This window comes from Arachis duranensis, chromosome 3, assembly GCF_000817695.3.
Source record: "Arachis duranensis cultivar V14167 chromosome 3, aradu.V14167.gnm2.J7QH, whole genome shotgun sequence".
In the NCBI taxonomy this organism is placed as follows: domain Eukaryota; kingdom Viridiplantae; phylum Streptophyta; class Magnoliopsida; order Fabales; family Fabaceae; genus Arachis; species Arachis duranensis.
The window spans coordinates 28,969,954-28,991,543 of NC_029774.3; the positions used below are offsets into that span (position 1 = coordinate 28,969,954).

General features: G+C 33.9%; 4 protein-coding genes across 8 annotated transcripts; 3 read left to right on the forward strand and 1 right to left on the reverse strand.

Annotated features, from left to right (window-relative positions):
- The first annotated feature begins 2,142 nt into the window (after positions 1 to 2,142).
- Positions 2,143 to 6,795, forward strand: LOC107478391 (uncharacterized). Of its 5 annotated transcripts, none has more exons than XM_016098530.3 (7): positions 2,143 to 2,369; positions 2,556 to 2,668; positions 3,193 to 3,749; positions 4,276 to 4,328; positions 4,591 to 4,628; positions 5,467 to 6,082; positions 6,534 to 6,795. In XM_016098530.3, exons 3-7 carry the CDS (start codon positions 3,311 to 3,313, stop codon positions 6,714 to 6,716), a joined length of 1,329 nt encoding a protein of 442 aa, XP_015954016.1. In that variant the 5' UTR covers positions 2,143 to 2,369; positions 2,556 to 2,668; positions 3,193 to 3,310; the 3' UTR covers positions 6,717 to 6,795. The 5 variants fall into 5 exon arrangements, with proteins under 5 accessions (XP_015954016.1, XP_015954015.1, XP_052115474.1 ...); XM_016098529.3 differs by having other exon boundaries at positions 2,556 to 2,637; XM_052259514.1 differs by having other exon boundaries at positions 2,556 to 2,637; positions 3,205 to 3,749.
- Positions 6,796 to 10,386: 3,591 nt separating this feature from the next.
- Positions 10,387 to 15,635, reverse strand: LOC107478393 (peroxisomal 2,4-dienoyl-CoA reductase [(3E)-enoyl-CoA-producing]). The gene is made up of 5 exons (XM_016098535.3): positions 15,291 to 15,635; positions 14,898 to 15,057; positions 13,042 to 13,211; positions 12,740 to 12,962; positions 10,387 to 10,660 (listed from the first exon to the last, which is right to left on the reverse strand). The coding sequence occupies exons 1-5, from the start codon at positions 15,474 to 15,476 to the stop codon at positions 10,506 to 10,508; spliced, it is 894 nt and encodes a 297-aa protein (XP_015954021.1). The 5' UTR covers positions 15,477 to 15,635; the 3' UTR covers positions 10,387 to 10,505.
- Positions 15,636 to 18,039: 2,404 nt separating this feature from the next.
- LOC107478392 (uncharacterized) lies at positions 18,040 to 20,173 on the forward strand. The gene is made up of 4 exons (XM_021138048.2): positions 18,040 to 18,631; positions 18,939 to 19,094; positions 19,193 to 19,555; positions 19,782 to 20,173. Exons 1-3 carry the CDS (start codon positions 18,086 to 18,088, stop codon positions 19,538 to 19,540), a joined length of 1,050 nt encoding a protein of 349 aa, XP_020993707.2. The 5' UTR covers positions 18,040 to 18,085; the 3' UTR covers positions 19,541 to 19,555; positions 19,782 to 20,173.
- Positions 20,174 to 20,513: 340 nt separating this feature from the next.
- Positions 20,514 to 21,290, forward strand: LOC107478398 (thioredoxin X, chloroplastic-like). Its single transcript, XM_052258220.1, has 2 exons — positions 20,514 to 20,687; positions 21,084 to 21,290. The coding sequence occupies exons 1-2, from the start codon at positions 20,514 to 20,516 to the stop codon at positions 21,288 to 21,290; spliced, it is 381 nt and encodes a 126-aa protein (XP_052114180.1).
- Positions 21,291 to 21,590: the final 300 nt, after the last annotated feature.

Below are 21,590 nucleotides of genomic sequence, written 5' to 3' on the forward strand. Positions count from 1 at the left end.
TGGATAATAATAATAATAATAATAATAATAATAATAATAATAATAATAATAATAATAATAAAAGGTCTACATGGTACATGCATTATATTTTAAAAAAGGTAAAATATATTTAAAAAAATAGGATATCAATAATTAATTGTGATTAATATCAACATCAATAATTAATTCTTATAATTATTTTTGTACGACTAAAAGTTACGTATAGTATTTTTTTATGTAGAATAAAAAAAGATTGTAATTCATAACATTTTTATAAAGTTTTATCGTATGGACACAAGATTAATTAGATAACAAATTGAATTTTAATTAATATATTTTATTTTCTGTTCATATTTTTTCATTAATTATCTTACTTTTTATATTTACGGTAAATATTGAATGTAAAAAGAAAAAATAATATTGAATGTTATCTATTTTATTTATTTAGAGTCATAATTAAATTTGATATAATTATAGCAAGTATCTAGAATTAATAATAACATGATAATATAATTTTAAGTTGTATAATATAATAAAAAATATAGCAATTTATGTATACTTCTTATATAGCAATAATATTATATATATTTATATATCTCCTCTTTTAAGCTAAACTCATCGGACCAACCTGTTTATCCATTTAAATGGGCGGACTTTGCCTCTAAAATTAAACCAGTTTAAATTTCGGGCTAGCCTATGTGCTAAATGGGTGGCCCGTTTATTTTTTTTTTACATTTTTTTCAAAAAAATCAGTACTTTTAGTTGATATTTCTTTTGATTCGACCTGAAGACCTAACTAAAAAAATTATTTTTAAAGATTTTTGACCTAAAATGGTATTTTTTGTCAAAATATTTTTCAAAAAATAAAATTAAATGATAAACGGGCTGGCCCGTTTAACCCATTGGACTGACCATAAACGATCCGGGCTAGAAATTAAAATTCTGGCCTGCGAATAAAGTGGGCTTAAACGGGCCAGCCCATTTAACCCACTGGCTTAATGGGCTGGGCCTAAATGGACCGGACTAACCCGTTTGACAGCCCTACTTCCTATATAGCAATGATATTATATATATTTATATATCTCCTCTTTTAGCTCTTTTCTAAAAATATTCACATCTAATTAATGTAGATAACATATATATTGAGTAAGTATCTCTATTGAATTAATCATAAAGGTTAATAAAATATAATGAAATAAATTTCACCTAACTGTAGTAAGTATCTCCATTGAAGATATTTGCTAATTATTACCGTGTATAATTAGTGTATATATATATAGAGAGAAGGAGTAATAGTGAATTGTTACAATTATTTAATTTATCATTTAAAAAATTCGTACCTCAGACATAAATTTTCTTCTGTTTATTATTTTTCATACCTAAGGGCTACTAATTATGATTCTATCAACAGGGTTACCTATGGTACGTTAGATTATGTAATGAAAAAGTTTGAAAAATAAAGGCAAGAATTATAAGGTTATGGAAAGTTCCATACAAATTTGACAAGAACAAGACGACTTACGTAGAAATGGTTCTCATGGATGATAAGATAAGTTGATTATTTTTCATGATTCTTTCAAGTAATGCTAGGTCCATCTTATAAATATTTTTTATTTATATTTTAAATTTATTTGACAAGTAAACCCTCGCACGAATAAAAGAAAATACAATTTTATAGATTTATAAGTGTTAATAGTCTTTATATTTAATTTGTTTAATAATGTGATAATATAGCTAATATATTTGTTGGTGGATTTAACTATTATTACTATATTATTTATGATTACATTCAGTATATATGTGTGATTTATTGAAGAAAGTACATTATTAAAACCGATCAATAACTATTTTAGAATTAATCTAATTAATATTGAATTAAAAAAAAACAAACAAGACATAACATGTTACTTTTTTATTAATCAAATTATTATAATTCAAATAAATTTTAAAAAAATAATTTAAAATTATAATTTCAATCTTCCCACGTGCATGGCACGGGTGATTATACTTGTTTATTTATCTAACACAGATATGTAAAATTTGATTAAAAATGATGAAGGGATCAATTTATCGGACAAACATAATTCTTAAAAGATATTTAAAAAATAATTCTTGAGAAGTCAAGAGAATACATTTTTTGACGATAAATTTGAGTGTTTACTGTCTACTCTAGACTCTAGTTAGTAGTTACAGCCATTAGAGGCACATACTCTCCACCTAATCCTACTTCACTCTCGCATTCAGGTTTCAGCCACCCCCGCCTTATCTCTCTCCCGCGGGTCTTCGGGCCAACCGCGTCACCCTCCTCACAGATCTTTTCTTCTTCTACACGCGTTCTGCTTCATTTCTCTGTGTCGTTCTACCATTCTCTTGCTATTGGTTCTATTAAGGTTTGGTTTTCTAGCTTTTTATTTTGTGATTTTCTTTCGTTAGGTGCTTAATTTCCAGTGTTTGGTTCATGTTAAACTGATTCATGAAAATAGTTACTGAATTTTCTTGCGCAATTTTCATGATTCATGATATTTGTGGTGTGGTGTGTTGCTAAGATATGGTTGTCAAATGCTCAAATTGTGCAGTCTATTTGTCGGTAAAATCTTTGGAAGAATGCAAGAACTATGGGAGGGAAAGGAGGGCCTTGTCACGGTTGCAATTAGTAATGTATTGATATTGTTGTCAATTTATTATTTAGGTATCTTCTGTTAAAGTGAATAAAGGTGTATGCTATTGTTTTGGTTTTATCTTAACTGTTGACTTTTTTATTATCCTTTTTAAAAAGGTTGAATGCTATATTATGTTATGTGTATACTGTTGGTGAAAATTAACTTTTTGATGGTGTTGAAAAATGGGTTTGCTGGTTCCTTTTAGTGTTCTCATGTTATTTGAGCACTCATTTTAATTATACAAGAAAAAACTATAACTAACTCAACCTCCACTTTTCTTGTCCCAAAGAAATAGAGAATATATTTCTGTCGTTGAATGTGATATCTACATTGTCACGTTATGTATAGATTAATTTGTATTTGAAGTTTGTCAGGACTAGGTGGGTTTGAAATTCAAATTTAAAGGCTAATGTGTGCATGTGACTAGTCTTGCTTGCTTCCCCTGTCTCCGTGCCTCCGCTCATGCTTCCTTATCTACTATAATGTTGATATTTACTTTTTGTTTAATGATAACCTTTCTAAATCTCAATTGAATTTCTGCTGCTTTTGTTAGGTGCCACTCAAGGACTCTTAACACTTGTCAAGCATTGAACCAGCAAGTGCTCTGCTATTAAGAAGAAAGAAGGTTTCATTTTATCTTTTATTTTTCAATTGATGCTAGTGTCAGAGGAATGTCCATTATGCTTCCTCCCTTAACTCATATTTCTAACACGAATTCGCTGCTGCTCCTGAGCAATGTTGGTGATTGTGCTTGTGCAATTTGTCCCCGAGTAACACTTAAAGTACAACCTCAAGTGTCTGTGGTGAAGACTGAAGTCCCTAAATCAACATTTGTTTGTTCATCTCAAAGGGTTTTACCAGTGCAGGAGCTGCATATAATAAGTGCTGATGACGAAGAATCAGTGGGCGTTGAAGAATACAATCAGTCAAAAGTTAATATTGATTCGTTGGAATTGAGTTATGTGAACAACGGGAATGAGGCTGGTGGCCTTAGTGACTTTGTAGAACCTCAGAACAAAGAAATTCTTAAGGAGAGGATCAGAAGAATGAGAATAGGACTAGCCAACAAAGGAAGAGTACCTTGGAACAAAGGAAGGAAACACACTGCAGGTAGTTTGCATTTAAATGGACACTAATGTACCTTAGGCAGTCTTTGGTTTGCGAGACGAGACAGAAATACAAGGACATAAACTTCAAATTGTCTGTGTGTCTTGTTTGGAATGAAAAACATAGTGTGCCCCAATACTTCCAAAAAGTGGGGATACTAGAGCCTGAGCATTGGAACATACTAAGGGTGTGTTTGGTTTGTATTTTCATTTTCAGTATTTTTTGTTTTTAGAATTTTGTGAAACAAAAAAGAGAAAACACGAGGTGAAAATAGAAACGAAGATTTTGTTGTTTTCGTTGTTTCCTCTTTTTCCTTTGCAAAATTCTGAAAATAAAAAACACTGAAAATAGAAAGTGAAAACGGAAACCAAACATACTCTAAAATTTCTTCTGTTGTCTTTCACTATCCCATGGTACTACCAAACAAAAGACAAAGGCACTTTTTTTTAATCTGTCTCTGTCTCGACACTATCCAAACACTACCTTATAGTTAGCTAATTTTGTATAACTGACGCCACACACAATGCAGAGACCCGTGAGCGAATCAGGATAAGAACGTTAGAGGCATTAAGGGATCCAAAGGTGAAGTCAAATATGAGCCCTTTAGTTTTGGGGGTTTTCATCCTTTTAATATGTGTTGACAATATGACATGTTTTGTTATTGACTTATTGCAATGCTTTATATGTCAGTGATACTCTTTTGTTCTGAGCTCCTTCCACTATTTATCACAAGTATTCAATATGCAAGTGCTATTGTCTCACAAAAGTTTTGTGCTGATAGGTCATTCCTTTATATTGACTCACATAGTAATCCTAAGCCTCTTCTTCTTCTTCAAATTTTCAGATACGGAAGAAGATGGCTGAACATCCTCATTTTCATAGGTAATCATATTTTTCATGTTGTTTATCCGTACACCTCAAAAAAGAACTTTTTACTTTTATTTCATTGAAAATTCTAGCTTATAAGGATGAGTAGAAAAAAGGTATGCCTGACCTAGTATTGTACTTTTGAGTTTCCAAAATTTTTTCAATATTTATAGAAAGAGGAATACTACTCTTTTCTTAATACAGATTACAGAAAAGTATGAGAAGTATCGACTGAAGAAAGTGACTGATTAAGGATTTCAGATTACTTTTGTTTTTTCAAGTTCCTAGTGAAAATAGTTATGGTGGAATGGCATATGCAGTGAGGTTGTGAAATTTGCATAATATATTTTATTTGGCTTATCCTCTTAGGGACAAAAATACTGGAGGATAGCCTTTAGACTTTGTCTATCTTAGGATATGACATCCAGATTTCTAAGTTATTGCTACTTGTCAGGTTTAGTAAAATATAGGTAACAATATGCGACTATTCTAAATTTATATTATAATTCGAGTACATTTTTAATCTAATTGCTGTCTTCCTAGAATCTTGTTACTTCTATAACTACAGGTATAACTTCATTAACAGCCAACATAAGCTATGTTGAATCCTTATGATATGGATCACAGAAAGTTTATTTTTGTTGTTCTATACTACAAGGGTATCTCTGAAGACTTTCTAGAACAAATTTTTTTATCATTCTATCAGCCTCAAAGCACCATGAATGCTGAAAAACTGAAAAGTGAACTTTTGCAATCATTTGTAATAGTTTTCTACTAAATTTTGTGGCATTAATATGAAAATGAATGTAGTCAATGACAATGCATTCTCCAACCTTTGTCAACCTTCCTGCAGTGATCAAATCAAGGCAAAAATAAGTTATTCGCTGAGACGTGTTTGGCAAGAGCGTCTGAAGTCAAGGCGGTTGGGGGAGAATTTTTTGCTTTCATGGCAACAAGGCATAGCAAATGCTGCTAGGAAGGGAGCAAGTGATCAAGAAGAACTAGATTGGGATAGCTACAGTAAGATAGAACAACAATTGGAGGTCCTCCAACTTCTTCAGGCCAAGGAAAAGAAAAAGGGGAAAAAGTTGATGGCGATTGCTGCAGCAAGGAATTTCATTCAGTCATGGAGGGAATGCATAGCCACAGCAGCTAAGAAAGGAGGGAGTGGTGAACAAGAACTAGAATGGGGGAGCTATCAGAAGATAAAACAAGAAATGGTTCTCCTCTATAAGCTTCAATGTGCATCAGAAAAAGCAAGGGCAAAAGAGTTCGCAAGAGTAAAAGCAGAGAAAGCTGCACGGATAAAGGCAATAAGGAAGGCAATGCTTGCTGATAAGAGGAAAGAACATCAGGAGAGGACAAAAGCGAAGGGGGATACGAAGATCCGGCAATCTAGAAAAGGAAAGCAAGACAATATTGATTCTGAAGTTACTAAAGAGTTCAATTTTGCCTGTAAATTAACGAAGGTACACCTTTATAGTGTTTCCTTATATTAGCTATTGTAAGTGCAAATGTTAAAGCAATTAAGGATAAGAGAACTACCTATTGATGTGGCAACCGAATGTAAATCTTAGCTAAACTTCGAATATCAGGAGATAAACATAGGAAACTTAATGGTTAAATCAGTAACTAATTGGTGGTTGTGTTAATTGGGGGAACAGTTCATTTTTGTTATGATACTAATTACTAGAAACTTAAACGCTACCTGAGCATTTATCTCAGAAATTAACTGTTGTGTTAAAGCACCCCTTTCAAGAGTGGTGCCACTAAGAAGTATCTATCTAAAATTAACATAACTGCTTACCATGACCTTGTTTCTAATATTCATTCTAAATTTATAACATTACACCCATTTTTGTTATGTATCCTTTATTTCTCTAATCATGATTTTGTTTTTTTTTTCTGTGCTGTCTTCAGATTCCTGTAAATAAGAATATCATCAGCAGTCAAGTATCTAGAGAAGGAGATGTTTTCAATTCAATTTTCCCAACTTACAATAAATTGGATATAGAGCTTATCAAGAGAGAAAAGTTGCAGAAAGGAGTATCACTTGCGGATCAGATCAAAGCTGCTAGGGACAGAAAAGCCGAACTACACTGATATGGAATCTACTGCATATTCTTGTTACTTATTTACTTGGAGATCTATCTATAAATCTGTTTCCATGTGTTGAAACAAATAGTTGATTAACCACTATTTGGTAGTAGTTAGATTTTAACTAGGCTAGTTATTTTGGTTCCTTGTTTTCCTCTAGGTAATCTTTCTAATAGCTTCATGATTTTGGTTGTAGAGAGTTTCTTGGTGGTTTGGCCAAATTATTAAGGAAAGAGAAAGAAGAAACGGTTTAATGGCTAAACCGTGAAATCACCGTTTCAAACCATGTCGGTTAAACAACTGATATCTGAGATATTGGTAGCAGAGAGTATCTCAGCTCCAAAACACATTTAGAACACTTTTCTAAAGCTAGATCATTCAAGAAAAGCCAGTAGTAAAGTTTTTATAGATGAATTTAGACTCGACGGTCAAAATTCATTGTTATTGGTACGGTTTTCAGCTTGTGACATGCTTTTATTTTTCACTGTACTTTCTTTTGTTTTCACTTATTTTATCTAAGTTCGCCTTATTATATTGTGGTGAGGTGATTCTTGGATGTTTGCGAATTTTGGATGTTTGCGAATTCTCATCACAGAATTTTAGAGAATTAATTATATAGAGAATTAGGGTGTTATATTCTACCTTTTTTACAAAAAGTTTCACTCTCCAAACTTTAGATATACCTAGAGGTTATAAAACCTCTAAGGAATCCATCTTAACTATCATTTTCACTAACCCAATTCGTAGGTTGATCCTAAAGGTATCCGTAGGTGATGGTGCTAGAGCTAACCTTCACTGTCTGAGATTAGAAACCTTGCGTGCTCTCCTCTTGTGTCGTCTGTTGTCCATTTCCTCTCTTGTGGAGACGAGCTTATTTTAAATTCCTGTGGGCGGTCACTTAATAACTTGCTTGAGGACGTCCGTCACCTTAAGGTATTCTTTGGTCCACTAACACTTCAGTTTTCTCCATATGCTTTGCCTCAGACGCCGTTTCTAACTTGTTTGCAAGAGCTCCAATTTCTTTGCGGGGCAAATTGTCTGCGCATCTCGAACACCCTAATATCTTCTTGTTACTACAAGTGTTGTACTCCGATCTACCGGGTACTTGTCTCGTCATCTCTCACTTGCATACTACCATTAGCTTCTTGTTCTTATTCTTCTTGTTGAATGACAGAAAATCAGCTATGATGCACGGACAAGATACGGGAACACGCATATATATAAAATAAAATATTTTTTAGATAAATTGTAATAATATTTTGATATTTTATTGATGTTAAAATATAAATTAATTTTTTAATTATTTTTAATATTTTATTTTAATTAAATCAAATATTTAAAATATCTTTTTGTTTTAAGAAATAATAATATATACTATATCTAAATTTATTTCAAAAATATATATTAAGAATAAGACCGTACACGCTGATACGTAATTTAGGTGTGTGCAAGTGTGTTCGAAGAAGAATTTTTATTTTTTTATTAAGACACGGTTGGACACAACAGACATGCCTGTCGGATGAGTGTCAGTGAGTATCGTGTCCGAAATGTGCCCGACACGAGGACACGACAGCTCAGCGAAGTGGCTGTGCTTCATAGAAAAACAGTAACAGAACAAAAATTGAAGAAATGAAATAAAACAATGTAGAATTTGTACTTTTCTTACAAAATTTTATGTGTTTTTTTGTCATCTACAAAGTTGTGGTTTTTTTTTTTATTTTTTAAGAAGAAACCTTTTGTTATAAGAAATGGTGTCCCTAAAATTAAAAAAAAAAAAAGAAAATAAAATGAATAGCCTGGAAATTTTCAGTAACAAAAAAGTATAAATTTGTGAAGAACGTATAATAGTTATAAAGACAAAATAAAAAGCACATAAATTGTTAATTATAAACACATTTTTATCACATACAGAAATTTCGTTAAGAAAAAAACAAACTCAACCTGATGTATATTCTATCAAAATTAAAACTTTTATGTGTTTTATTCATGTGGTTTTATTCTAAAATTTATGTGTTTATTGCCAAGAGAAAAAATAGAATAGAAATAACAATTTTTGTGTTTTTATCTACAAATTTTTGTATTTTTTATAATTTTTTATTTTTTAAATCTTTGTTATAAGAAATATTGTTCCTAAATTTGTTTTAGAAAAATGAAAACATACAAAAATTAGCAATGGAAAATAAAGTATTTAAGTTGAATTAAAATAGTGATATAGTCAAAACAAAAACCACAGATTTTTCATCACAAAATAGAAAAAAATTGTGTATACAAGCACAGAATTTAAAAAAAAAAATGAAAACACAAGAATTTTTGCTACCTAAACTAAATACCAAATTATGTTTTGATAAATACAAAGACCTAAAATTCTGTTTTCTTCCTTTGCTGCTCTTCTTAAATTTCTATGTTTATTGTCAACAAATTTATGTGTTTATTGCTAATGTGAAAAAAAAAAAAAACACAGGATTCTACGTTTTCACATGCAATTTTTTTTTTCGTTTTTTTAAAAATATGTTTTTTAAATATTTGTTATAAGAAATTGTCCATAAAATAAAAAAGCGAAAAAGAATTTCACTCACAAAAATCACAGAAATTTGTGAAGTATAACATTCTTAACTTCAAAATACAAAAAATTTATGAGTACACAAACATAGAAATTTCGTTAAAAAAAACTCATATATATATATATAAACTATACACAAAATTATGTTTGAATAAATATAGAAACCTGATATTTCTGTATCTTCTTCTAAAATTTATATGCTTATCGGATAATTCATGTAGTTTTTGTTTTTTATGTGCTTTTTTCTTCTGTTTCTCATTTTTTTTTTTTTACAAAATTTTAAAAAGTAGAAATATAAGAAGAGAAATGTTAAGAGATCATCCGAATTTATTATTTTTGGCCATCATTTAGCAATTAACTCAATTTCTTTAGTTTAATTTTTTTAATCTAATAATCTAACAATATATTTTATTTTATACTTTAAACATTAATGACTAAGTGATGATAAAAAATAATAAATTCTGACATTCCTGTCATTCCTCGTATAAGAAAAAGAAGGCGACGCTACCGAAGAAAGCAAAGAGAAAAAGGAGAAGACATAAAAGTACAGGGAACATGGTGTGTGAAGATTTTAAAAAAGAAACTGTTAAAAATACTTGATTAGATTTAATTATAAAATTAACTTGGTCAGAAAACATTTCTATAATTCTAATTATGTATTCCGGAGATACTGAAGCCAAAACTTAAGTTAAATGAATCAATCAACATTTTAACTATGGGTATCATTTAAAAAAAAAAATTATTATTTGATGGTTTGGCTAGTGAAAAATGAATAAATATGTACGTAATGAATTGAAAACCAAAGAAATTTAAATATTCCGTCTAAGTTTTCTAATGCGTACTTAAAAATTTGATTACTTGATCAATTTGGTAATTTTAATTAACTATTTTCTTCATTGCAAAATAAATGCCACTTTTATGTTATATTTTGGATACATAAAAAAAAATCAATGCCACTTTTACGTTATATTTTGGATACATAAAAAACAATCAATGTAAAGTATATGCAAAAATAATCTATATCCAAATATATTGATTTATTATTTAAAGTGAGATATTTATTTTGAAATAGAGAGAGTAATTTAGCTTTTGAAAATAGATTCCAGATTGGATAAATTAATCTTTGAAAGGGATTTTTTATTTAGAAACTAATTTGTTCAAAAAAATAACACTGTAGGGGTATATTATATATAAATGTAATAGAGATCATATCCCCTTTAATATTACATTACACATCATAGCTTGCTCTTTGGAACACCAACTGGTGCATTTCTGGACCTCTTTTCCACTGCTCGGGAGACCTGCTTCACCGCCTCTTTTGGCAGATGCCGAGGCCGGCTCAGCCAAAGTCCTCCATCAGCTACAAGAGTGTGGCCGTTGACATATTTTCCTTCAAAGAATCACACAACTAGTGTTAAGTTTCAGAAGACAAAAATAGAGTTAAGCTCCACTTTGGTTCTTGAGATTGGCAAGTTGTTCTAATTTAGTTCCTGACTTTCTAATTGTAACAATTTGGTCCCCCAGATGAAAAAAATGCACCAATGTAGTTTCTTGTATATTTTGCTCAACACCGTTAGTGACGTGGCTCAAGCCTTTCCACGCTGGACATATTAAAATGATGTCGTATGCGCTTTGGCGCTAAAAAATGCACTAAACAGCGTCGTTTAAGGGTTTGAACAATTTGTATTGTTCAAAAGGGAGGGATGTAATATTTTAATTTTGTTCGAACTCTAAAACGATGTTGTTTAGTGCCTTCTTTAGCGCCAAAGCGCATACGACGTCGTTTTAATACGTTCAGCATGGCAAGGCTTGAGTCACGTCACTAATAGCGTTGAGTTCCGGAGACGGAAAATACACAAGGGACTACATTGATGCATTTTTTTGAATTTGGAGGACCAAATTGTAGCAATTGAAAAGTCAGGGACTAAATCAGTGCAACACTTCAATCTCAGGGACAAAGTAGGTCTTATGCCAGAGTAACAAACTAACCATGCCCTCATTTCAATTATTCAAGAGAGTCTTCACAAGCGGTTTTAACAATAGCACAGAACTAACAAGCATGTGGGAAGGAACATTTATAATCAACCTTGCAAATAAAGATTTTAGCAAATTTTATTATGTGAAAATAATGTGCGTCTAAATCTGCTGAGCCATACATGCTTCATACATTAGAAATTAAAAATCTTCAGAAGATCAATAGTAATCAATATTGCATGGTTTTTCTGAGAGCGAGAAAATAAAATACAATAAAATAAAATTCCAATAATTCTCTCTAGCATATGACACAAATGTTTAATGCAAATTTAACTATTTAAAAGAAATGATGCATGCTTCCACTGCAGAAAGGTCATATCAAAGAACACAAGGGTCCTTTTGATGTGCAGTGAAGATTGCAATAAACACAGAAAGGAAAGAACATAAGTCATAACAGACTTCAATTCAACAGCAAGACAAAAGCAAGAAGAAGGAAAGAACAATAGAAAGTTGCAATTACACCCAAATAGAGAAAGGAGAGACTAGGGGGGAGATCAGCACAGCAACAAAAGTAGCGCATAGAGACAGATATAATCAGACAAGGGGAAAAAATCATTAAAAATCACCAAAATCTAGTAACATGGGCTACATGAATGTATTATCTAGCAAAAGCACTACCACTCGAGACTATGTAACAAGACAAATCACTCTCCCATTAGGTTTGGATAAATGATTCTAATGATATTATTTTTCAGTCGCAAAACTGAAAGGGAATTTCAAAATGCTTAGTTAACCGGATCAAGCATTTTCAACATAAAATTGAGGATTTTGAAATTCTACCTAAACTTGAGGATTTTTTAAAATTTCTTGTCTAGCAACTATAATAATGCACTTTCCTCAACAATACAAAAAGCACCTCAAGATATTACTGCCATGGTTTCTTTCTGTTTGTCGATAGCAAGCTCATTGCTCAACAATGGAATGGTGGATGGTAAAGGAAACTATAAAGCAAAGGGAGGGATAACGTGGGAGATATCACACAAGTGGAATTGGAACTTGGGAGAGATCTGGCACCTCAGAGTGCCATTTGTATTTTACTGTTTACTTGCTAAATTCATTCTGGCAATTTTATTCCATCAAGTTAATTCCGGAGAGTTCATTTCTGTATTATGTTCTCCTAGTCTAATTCTTCTCCATGGATACAAAGCCTATATGAATTGCTATCAAAGCTCGTGATCATGGGATCCCCGTGCATATCAGATTTTATTATATAATCTAAGCATGGATTTTGTAAATGATGGTAATTCAACTCATGAACTCAAGCAAGGAAATCCAATGGCACCTTAAATTCAGCAAAAGTACATTAAAAGCAAATACAAAACAATACTCTTGATGTTCATTTATAATGTAAGAAACATTTCATCAATCTATAAATCATGTAAACAAAATTCAAGCAATAAATTTTCACATCAAGTGAATAGATAAAGTTACAAACCTGCATCTGATACTAGGTAGATAGCAGCCATTGCAATATCCCATTTCTCCCCAACTTTAAACAGAGGCATGTATTCTCTGGCTTTGCTATTTATTTCTTCAGGGTCCAGTTTAAACATGCCAGGAGTGTCACCTATTGGTCCAGGTGCAACTCCATTGACCGTAATGTCATAGTCTGTGCCCCATTCTAATGCCAAGTTTCTTGTAATGGAGTCAACTGCAGCCTGTTGAATTGGTAAAATTTAAATTTGGATGAACACAAGATGATTTTCAAATCTAGGCAATGTGTTATGAAGTACAAACCTTAGCTGCAGACACATGAATTTGATACCAAGAAGCTGTATAATGCAAGGTAGCACTAATGTTCAATATTGTTCCCCCACCAGAAGTTGTCCTTCCTTGGCCCCCTTTCTTGAGATATTTTAGTGCTTCATGACACATTGTGAATGTTCCAACAGAATCAATATCCAATACTGCAAAGAATAAAGAGAACTGATCGCCACTTTCTTTGTGATGCAAATAATAATTAGAAAGATGCTGTAACTAGAAGGTGTTCCAAAGAAACCTTAACTCTGAACATAATTCTATCACAGCCACTTTGTTGGGTGGTGTCTTCAGTAGGAAATGAGGTTTTCGATATGCAAATCATGTTATTGCTAATTCAGTTTAACTTAAACACAGATTGTAAATTATGTTGAGGTATGAGGTATCTTCAGTTTAAGAGAACTCATGAAGAAAGAAAGAGTCAACAACAGAGTTATGTTCTAGCTTACTGTACACAGATTGCACTGACTGCATAATACTAGTTACTTCTTTTATTTCATCCTCTTGTTACTAAGGTGATTGGTCCTGGATCAAAGTTTGGGAGGGTTAGAAAAACTCCTCTTTCTAAGTCCCTTCTAAGCTTTTTATCTTTATTCTTTACATAATGCTCCAATGTGCTAAATTTACTCTATTTCCTAATTTCTATTTTAATTTTCATTTTTAAAGAAACTTGAATGATATGGAAGTTAGTAAGAGCCTCTTTCCATATTTATTCCCTTAATAGTAAAAGAGTTTGATCTCTTGAATCTTTTGGGGGATCTCTTGTAAATCACACATTCCATAGTAGAGAAAAACTTATGTGGAAATCCACAGCTTCCCAAAAAAGATCAAATTTGACTAGGCAGACATCCTTAACAGGATTGACACAAGTGACATGCTACAAAAGCACAAGCCTCTAATTTATCTCCAAACATGTTTGATTCCAGTTTGAAATCAATTTCTCATCCCTTTTATCATTGTTTTCCACCATTTTCTTTTGGAATAAGCCTTTTGATACTTTTGCAGATACCCGGATTTGCCCCACAGACCTACATCAGTTTCTGCTTACTAATTTCAAAGAATTTGGGACTCAAAAACAAGGGAAACCATAGTGGCAATACTAAAATTTTCCAACTTTGTTGTTTTTGGCTAAAACTGAATGGTGTAATCTTCAAGGGGACTTCTTCCCATTTAGAAAACATTTAAGATAGGTTAGGCCTTCTCAGCATTTCCTGTTTTGTTTCTTTGGTACATATGTAGATAGATTAACAGACCACATTACATCTTCACAGGCCCTACCTCTCTCAAACTTTTCTTTGTGTTTAATTACTATGCATCACCACTGGGGTAAAAAAGTTTTCCATTAACACTCAATGAAATTCAATCAAATAGGCAAAAGAGCATTCTTTTTGAGATAGTTGGTGCAGAAGATAACCCCGATCAGATGTCACTAGAACTCTTTGACACTTATAGAACATAGAAATTAATTTTTTTAATTTTCCCCTCCTCATCATCCATCTTCAATGAAAAGCATCCTGGCAATTTAGTCTTCAAACAATCCAGCCCCCTCCAGTGAATAAATTTAGTTGCATTAAATTTTGTCACTAACATTTTCATTTTGTGTCAAAATTACCACTGGACATTAACTTCGTCTAAAAACGATAGGGACAAAATTAAAAACGTCAAGGTAGCTTTGATACAAATCGGAAAAAATTGAATGAAATTAAACAGGTATTGAAAAAACACATACTTTGTCCTGTAATAAATCATACAACTTTGAAGATAAAACTTTCCCTCTCCCTTATCTTAAACAAAAATTCAAAAAGAAAAAGAGAATCATGTACAAAATACACTACCAGTTCGAAATCCATTCGGAGAGAGATCCTCTGCCGCAACAAGAAAGTTTCCAGCTGCTGCGTTTACAAGAATGTCAATCTTTCCGAAATGCTTGTAAGTCGATTCCACTACTCTTGCCGCATCCTCCTGCTTCCTCACATCTCCCGCAAAGCCAACAGCCTAAAACAAACACAAATTTCAACAAAGTTCCACTCTTTTCTTTCTCTCTTACTGCTCCACTAAAATTAGACGAGGAATGAATAATCCTCCCTCCTTTTCTAATCGATTGCAGCCTCACACTTATTAGTACAACGGAATATGAACGTACCTAAGCGCAATTTATGTCCAGATACATTGATTTAACCACAACTCATTTGAAAGGTTGGAGGAAGTAAAAAAGGAAGAGTAGTTACGGGGATGCCAAGTGATTGGAGAACGGAAACAGCAGAATCGAGGACTTGTTTGCGGCGACCCATGAGGGCGACGGAGGCACCATGTTTGCCGAATTGGGTGGAAATCTCGAAGCCGATTCCGGAAGCTCCTCCTGTGATAAGAGCTACCTTCCCTTTCAGTATGTTTTCCTTGAATGGCGATTCCATCGTGTCTCTCTCTTTCTCTCTCTCTCTCTCTCCACCAAAAAGTCAAATACTATCTCGTGCTTGTGTGCGGTTCTCTCTGTCTCTCAGGCACTAAAATTTACGACAGCTAAATCGCACGGCGCACAGTAACCAAGTGGAACGCATTCATGGATGGTGTTAACTGTTAACAACTATGTGCATAATCCGGAAATTCCAAGCCAAAAACAAAGTTAAATTAATCCAGATTCCCATTTTTTTTAAATCATATTTTATGGCTACAAATTGACCATCAAACAACATTTTCAAGCTATTTTTTTATATTGGAGTATTGGACTATTAAGCTGGATTTACCTTAATATTATTATTTTAATCCAATCTTCTGAAAATCGAACCGGATCGGTCGGTCGGACCGATTCAATCGCGAACTGTCAACATTAACAACCCAGTCAAACATATAAAACCGTCACTTAAAAACTGATGGAAAACCGATGAACCGGATGGTCGGACCGAACCGGAACCCGCCCGGTTCACACACAAACGGAAGCCCCTTCGTTTCTTTCTCCCTTTCCCCCTTTCGTTCTTTCATTCAGAAAGAAATCACACAACCCCAGCCAAAAAACCCTAGTATTGTAAGCCTACACCACCGCCGCAAGGAGTGGCATACTGCCGCGTCCGTCGCACTCAAAGTTCGCCATCCGTCCGTCTATCTAGCTTCCCTCGTGCTCCAAGTCTTCAACGCCTGTTTGCTGTCACCGATCGCGGCTGCTTCCTCGACCTCGGCGTCCGTCGTCTTTGTCTGTTCAGCCGCGCTTCCGTCGCCGTTTGTTTGCCGTTCACGTTCGCGTCTTCGTTCAGCTGTCGTGTTCGTTCGCGTTCTTCGCCGTTCACGTTCGCGTTCACTCGCTGTTCACCGTTCGCGTTCACTCGCTGTTCACCGTTCGAGTTCGCGTTCGTCTGGAAGCCACGTTGCTCTGCTTCAAACTCAACCCGCGCGCTCCACCCAGCCGTCGAACTGCTCTCTTTTGTCGCCGCCGTGAGTTCCCTAAACCCGCCACCAGACAATACACTCACACAACACCAATATTCTGCTTTAAGCTCTGCAACTTCTGATTTCTATTACAATAAGTAATTATTTGATTTGGTAGTGGTTTGGATTTTTTCATAGACTGAATTAAAGTTACAAACTTACAATAGTTATGTTCTCTTCTCTATCACGTTGAAATTAAGCTTTGAATTCTCTTATTTCGTTTTAATTTTACCGCACTCACCGTGTTTGATGAAATGCTTTAACCATATTTCTGGTTGGTTTTATAATTTCTAGCTTTTAGAAACTTAGTAAGATGATTGCATGTGAAATTAGAATAATTGGATCATAGTATTTAGGAAATTTTAGCTGCACAAATAGCATCTTTGCAGAAAACATATTAGCATGATTATTCCACTTGCATTAGTGTTCTTCTGGTAAATTTTAACTGTTATTGTGAACTTGTTAATTTGCTAATTGTTCTTGTGTTGTTGTTCTGTTACTTTTAATTTTTTTTCGTTTTTGTTGTGATTTTCTGTTCTTGAACTTGTTAAGTTGATAATTTGCTAAATTGTTGGGCTGCTGTTGTTTTAATTTGCCAAATTGTTAGGTTGCTGCGACTTAATTTGTTGGATTTTCTATTTAGGTCTTATTCTTGTTTATTTGCTAAATTGTTGTGTATTTATTGTTTATTTACTGGAAATTGGTGATCATTGTCTGAGATTATTTACTATGCAGGTTTAATGTCATCACTGTTTTGGAATGTTTATAATGTACTAATGTTTGTTGTTGTTTTGTAATTGCTAGTTGCAAGTTTAGTATGATTATTGGTTAATGTTTTGTAATGTTTGATGCTGAATGCTGATTGTTGAGTTCAGATATGGTTGTTTATTTTGACTTGGGTAAAGAGACTTATGGTCATTTTTTCCTGCCTTATACCGATTCAGATGATTATTTTCAGAGGATGAGCACTTATTTATGTATCTTGAGAAACTGTCTTTCTGTGTGTTATGAGCATTTGGTGAAGCCTGTATTGTACCTATTCAAAGTTTAGTTTTACCAAATGGTCTTTAAAGCAACTCATCCAAAATGCTACTGTACAAACCCAAGTCTATTGTCTCTTAAAGCCTGTATGCACCGTCCTTTGGTGAAACCTTTCTAGCACTAGTCCACTACCAACTTTGTTATTAATAATGTTATCAAATTTATTTATCCGAGTACTATGTTTATTTTTCAGTTGGATTTATGATAATTCATTTGATATTCTTCCTATTCTTGTCAGATATTTCTTTTTTCTTTTAACATTTTGTGTACTGATGAGGAATTGTACTTGCTTGGTATCATGCTTTCATCTGGCAATTTTGCATTTAATATAAAAAAAGGAAAATCCTAAAAGAGTAATTCACCACTCCATTGGAAAAACTTCATACTACCCTATACCCTCAACTTAATACTTGCATATTTATAATTTATTTATTATTCTATTTTAAAACGGGTTTTTCGGTTGAACCACCGTTGAACCAGTTGGACCAATGAACCATTAAATCAGTGACTAAAACAGTTTGATGATCGGTCCAGTTCTCAGAACCTTGGTGAAAAGAGGAGAATGATAGCGTTGGGATTCGAGGGTTCAGCCAACAAAATCGGAGTCGGTGTTGTCACACTTGACGGCACCATCCTCTCCAACCCACGCCACACATACATAACCCCTCCCGGTCAAGGCTTTCTTCCAAGAGAAACTGCTCAGCACCACCTTCACCACATTCTTCCACTCGTCAGATCCGCTTTGGAAACCGCCAATGTCACTCCTGATGACATCGACTGCATCTGCTACACCAAGGGACCTGGAATGGGTGCTCCCCTTCAGGTCTCTGCTGTCGTCATTCGCGTCCTCTCTCAGCTTTGGAAGAAGCCCATTGTTGCTGTCAACCACTGTGTCGCTCATATTGAGATGGGTAGGGTTGTCACCGGTGCCGTTGACCCTGTTGTGCTTTATGTTAGTGGCGGTAACACTCAGGTCATTGCATACAGTGAGGGTCGTTACAGAATCTTTGGTGAGACCATTGATATTGCTGTTGGTAACTGCTTGGATCGCTTCGCTAGGGTTTTGACGCTTTCCAATGATCCCAGTCCTGGTTACAACATTGAGCAGGTTTTTTATGAATTCATTGTTGGCAATTTTCCTTAGTCATTTTGTTAGTTGAAAGTAGCAATTTTTACTTAAAAGGCTTATGTAAACATGGAAATTTTATGAATCAATTAGTCACACATTTAAGAACTTTAATGTAGCAATCTTTGATCTAGATAAGTATACAATATGCATTGAGGAGTACAAATGTAGTGTTATAATTGTGCTTAATTGGATTGTGATCTCATGGTTTAGAATTTAGGGTTTAGGGTTTAGTGTTCTCATGGTTCAATCTGTTCAACTTGTTTTATATGGTTTTCTTGCCTTTCAGCTTGCTAAGAAAGGAGAGAAATTTATTGACATACCTTATGTTGTCAAAGGGATGGATGTATCTTTTAGTGGAATACTTAGTTACATCGAAGCAACTGCAGTTGAAAAGCTGAAGAATAACGAGTGCACACCTGCAGACTTGTGCTACTCTCTGCAGGTATATTTGTTTGCTGCTCCTTTTCTCTTCGGTAAGCTGTTATCTTTATAAAATTATGAATTTGCGAGTTTTGATTTATAAGAATGTTAACATTGCAGGAGACTCTGTTTGCTATGCTTGTGGAGATAACAGAGCGGGCTATGGCTCATTGTGACTCGAAAGATGTCCTTATAGTTGGTGGTGTGGGCTGCAACGAGCGTTTGCAGGAGATGATGAGAACAATGTGCTCTGAACGGGGTGGGAGGCTGTTTGCCACCGATGACAGATATTGCATCGACAATGGTGCAATGATAGCTTATACTGGTCTCCTTGAATTTGCTTATGGTGCGTCGACACCACTAGAGGACTCTACGTTCACCCAGCGGTTCCGAACAGATGAAGTGAAAGCAATCTGGCGAGAAGCAAACTCTACCAAATTGAATGGTCTTGCAGAGAAAAGCATTTGATTTGTTATTCTTCAGGTATTGTCTTATCATTCTGTGCTCAACTAAGCATCTAATGATTTAAACTATGTTAGCGTTAAACCAATGGGGATAATATTGGCAATTTCGACTGAATTTAGTGAAACTAATGAGATCGAACTGTAGCTTGCTTTTTATATGCCTCGTTACTTTTTTGTTTTCTGCTAAAGAAACTCCGAAAAACTAATAATAGAGTTGAAATATATTTTTCCTTCTGTGATTGCAGGTCTGAGTCTGATTGCTTTCAAGCTCAAGTTTATACATTAGGACCTTGTATTTTATTAGGATGGTAAATTATATATGAAACTTTTCATTTTTATTTAATATTCTATTATCAGTGGAGAGTGGTGCAGGGATGGCTCTGATCCAAGATGTAGGAGATGGTTCAATACCAATGTCAATTGGGGTATCACTTTAAACAGTATTGGTTATAGTTTTTTCATATTACATATTGTCTAAGGTAGTCAACTTAAGTTATGTATTGAGTTAGTAGTTTAAGGTTGTATCTTTTTTTTGTTTTTGATAGAAGTTTAAGGTTGTACTAGCTGAGGACCGTGCAGTTGCACGGAAACATACATTTATCATATTTAAAAGTATGTTTAATCTATAATATTTTTACTTTGTGATAGTAGTAAATTCTATTCAGGCTTTATCTTTGGTGGAGAAAGTATTTTCCGGACCTTGGTAGACCAGATAGAAAGATGCCATTTCAATGGCCAGGATAGCTTCCGTACAGCATTTATTAGAAATTATATTTGACCCAAAACTTGATAAAATTGTAAACCGGTTCAGCTTGATCTAGTTTGATTTAAGTGTTAAGACCCGGTTTATTACTTCCGACGCTTCCACTCCGTACACTCGCATCTACCTCCTCCGTCTCCTCCTACTCTGCTGCTCCTTTGCTTCACTGCTCCGTTCCGGCGAGGCTTTCCATTTATTCCTCCCAAAGAAGAACTACATGTCCCAAGCTCCGCTATTTTCGTCAATTCACCGTTACGCCATCATAGAGATCAACGAGATACAGTTTAACGACACCGTTTTGAAGGCTAACTGTCCCGTTCTCGTTGAGTTCGTCGCTAACTGGTGCAGTCCTTGCCGTTTGATCTCTCCCACTATAGAATCCCTAGCTCAGGTCTCTCTCGCCCTCCAAATTCCTTTTTCCTAAAGAATTTATCGTGCCGTTTTCTACTATCTGATAATATTAATTAATTTATTCATTAATTAACAATAAATAATTCTTCTTTTGATAACAAAATTTAGAGTGTTGGTTAGAGTGTTGTCTTATTTCATGTCTCCATTGAATGAAACAAAAGTAAAAAAAAAAACCAGTGAGTTTTTTAATAAAGAGATATTTGCCATGCTAGCAATACATACTTAAGCTTGGGATGATTTATAACCTTGATGAACCGTGAAAGTAAGGACATGATTTTAAGAAATGCAACACATCTTGTCATATGAACAGAACTTCTTGCTGAATGTTCTTAAGGATATTCTCTCAAATTGAAATGTTTTGTATCATAAATTGCAGGAATATGAAGACAGATTAACAGTGGCGAAAATTGATCATGATGCGAACCCTAGGCTAATCGAAGAGTACAAAGTTTATGGGCTACCAACATTGATCCACTTCAAGAATGGACAGGAAGTTCCAGAAAGCAGAAGAGAAGGTGCAATCACCAAAGTTAAACTCAAAGACTATGTGGATGCTTTATTGGAATCAATCTCAGTTTCGTAGAGACGAGTCGAAATTCTGCTTCCCTCTCGGTTTGCCGGATTTCTACATTCTTGAGTCAACTGTATAACATAAGCTGCAAATACAGGATGTTTTGTTTAAGTAAATTTGTGACTTTCTATCCTTTTTTGGGTTACCCTTTATTGTTTGATTCAGGTGCATAAATTTCTTCTCCTTTAACAGAAGTGTAATTGGTAATTTTGTTAAACAATCAAGAGGCTTAATGTAATTAGGGTTGTGAAATTTGATGTTATTACAAAATTTTATTCCACAAAATTGAAAGCCTTAAACGAGTGATTCATA

What these genes read in the sequence shown, in the direction of transcription:
- LOC107478393 (XM_016098535.3), bottom strand. Translation starts at nt 15,476, where the DNA reads ATGGAATCGCCATTCAAGGAAAACATACTGAAAGGGAAGGTAGCTCTT. An exon ending in TCCGAATGGATTTCGAACTG is followed by an intron (nt 13,212 to 14,897) that starts GTAGTGTATTTT and finishes TATTCTTTGCAG; the next exon opens with TATTGGATATTGATTCTGTT. An exon ending in TTCATGTGTCTGCAGCTAAG is followed by an intron (nt 12,963 to 13,041) that starts GTTTGTACTTCA and finishes CCAATTCAACAG; the next exon opens with GCTGCAGTTGACTCCATTAC.
- LOC107478392 (XM_021138048.2), top strand. Translation starts at nt 18,086, where the DNA reads ATGATAGCGTTGGGATTCGAGGGTTCAGCCAACAAAATCGGAGTCGGT. An exon ending in CTGGTTACAACATTGAGCAG is followed by an intron (nt 18,632 to 18,938) that starts GTTTTTTATGAA and finishes CTTGCCTTTCAG; the next exon opens with CTTGCTAAGAAAGGAGAGAA. An exon ending in ACTTGTGCTACTCTCTGCAG is followed by an intron (nt 19,095 to 19,192) that starts GTATATTTGTTT and finishes TTAACATTGCAG; the next exon opens with GAGACTCTGTTTGCTATGCT.
- LOC107478398 (XM_052258220.1), top strand. Translation starts at nt 20,514, where the DNA reads ATGTCCCAAGCTCCGCTATTTTCGTCAATTCACCGTTACGCCATCATA. An exon ending in CTATAGAATCCCTAGCTCAG is followed by an intron (nt 20,688 to 21,083) that starts GTCTCTCTCGCC and finishes CATAAATTGCAG; the next exon opens with GAATATGAAGACAGATTAAC.
- LOC107478391 (XM_016098530.3), top strand. Translation starts at nt 3,311, where the DNA reads ATGTCCATTATGCTTCCTCCCTTAACTCATATTTCTAACACGAATTCG. An exon ending in GAACATCCTCATTTTCATAG is followed by an intron (nt 4,629 to 5,466) that starts GTAATCATATTT and finishes ACCTTCCTGCAG; the next exon opens with TGATCAAATCAAGGCAAAAA. An exon ending in TTGCCTGTAAATTAACGAAG is followed by an intron (nt 6,083 to 6,533) that starts GTACACCTTTAT and finishes TGCTGTCTTCAG; the next exon opens with ATTCCTGTAAATAAGAATAT.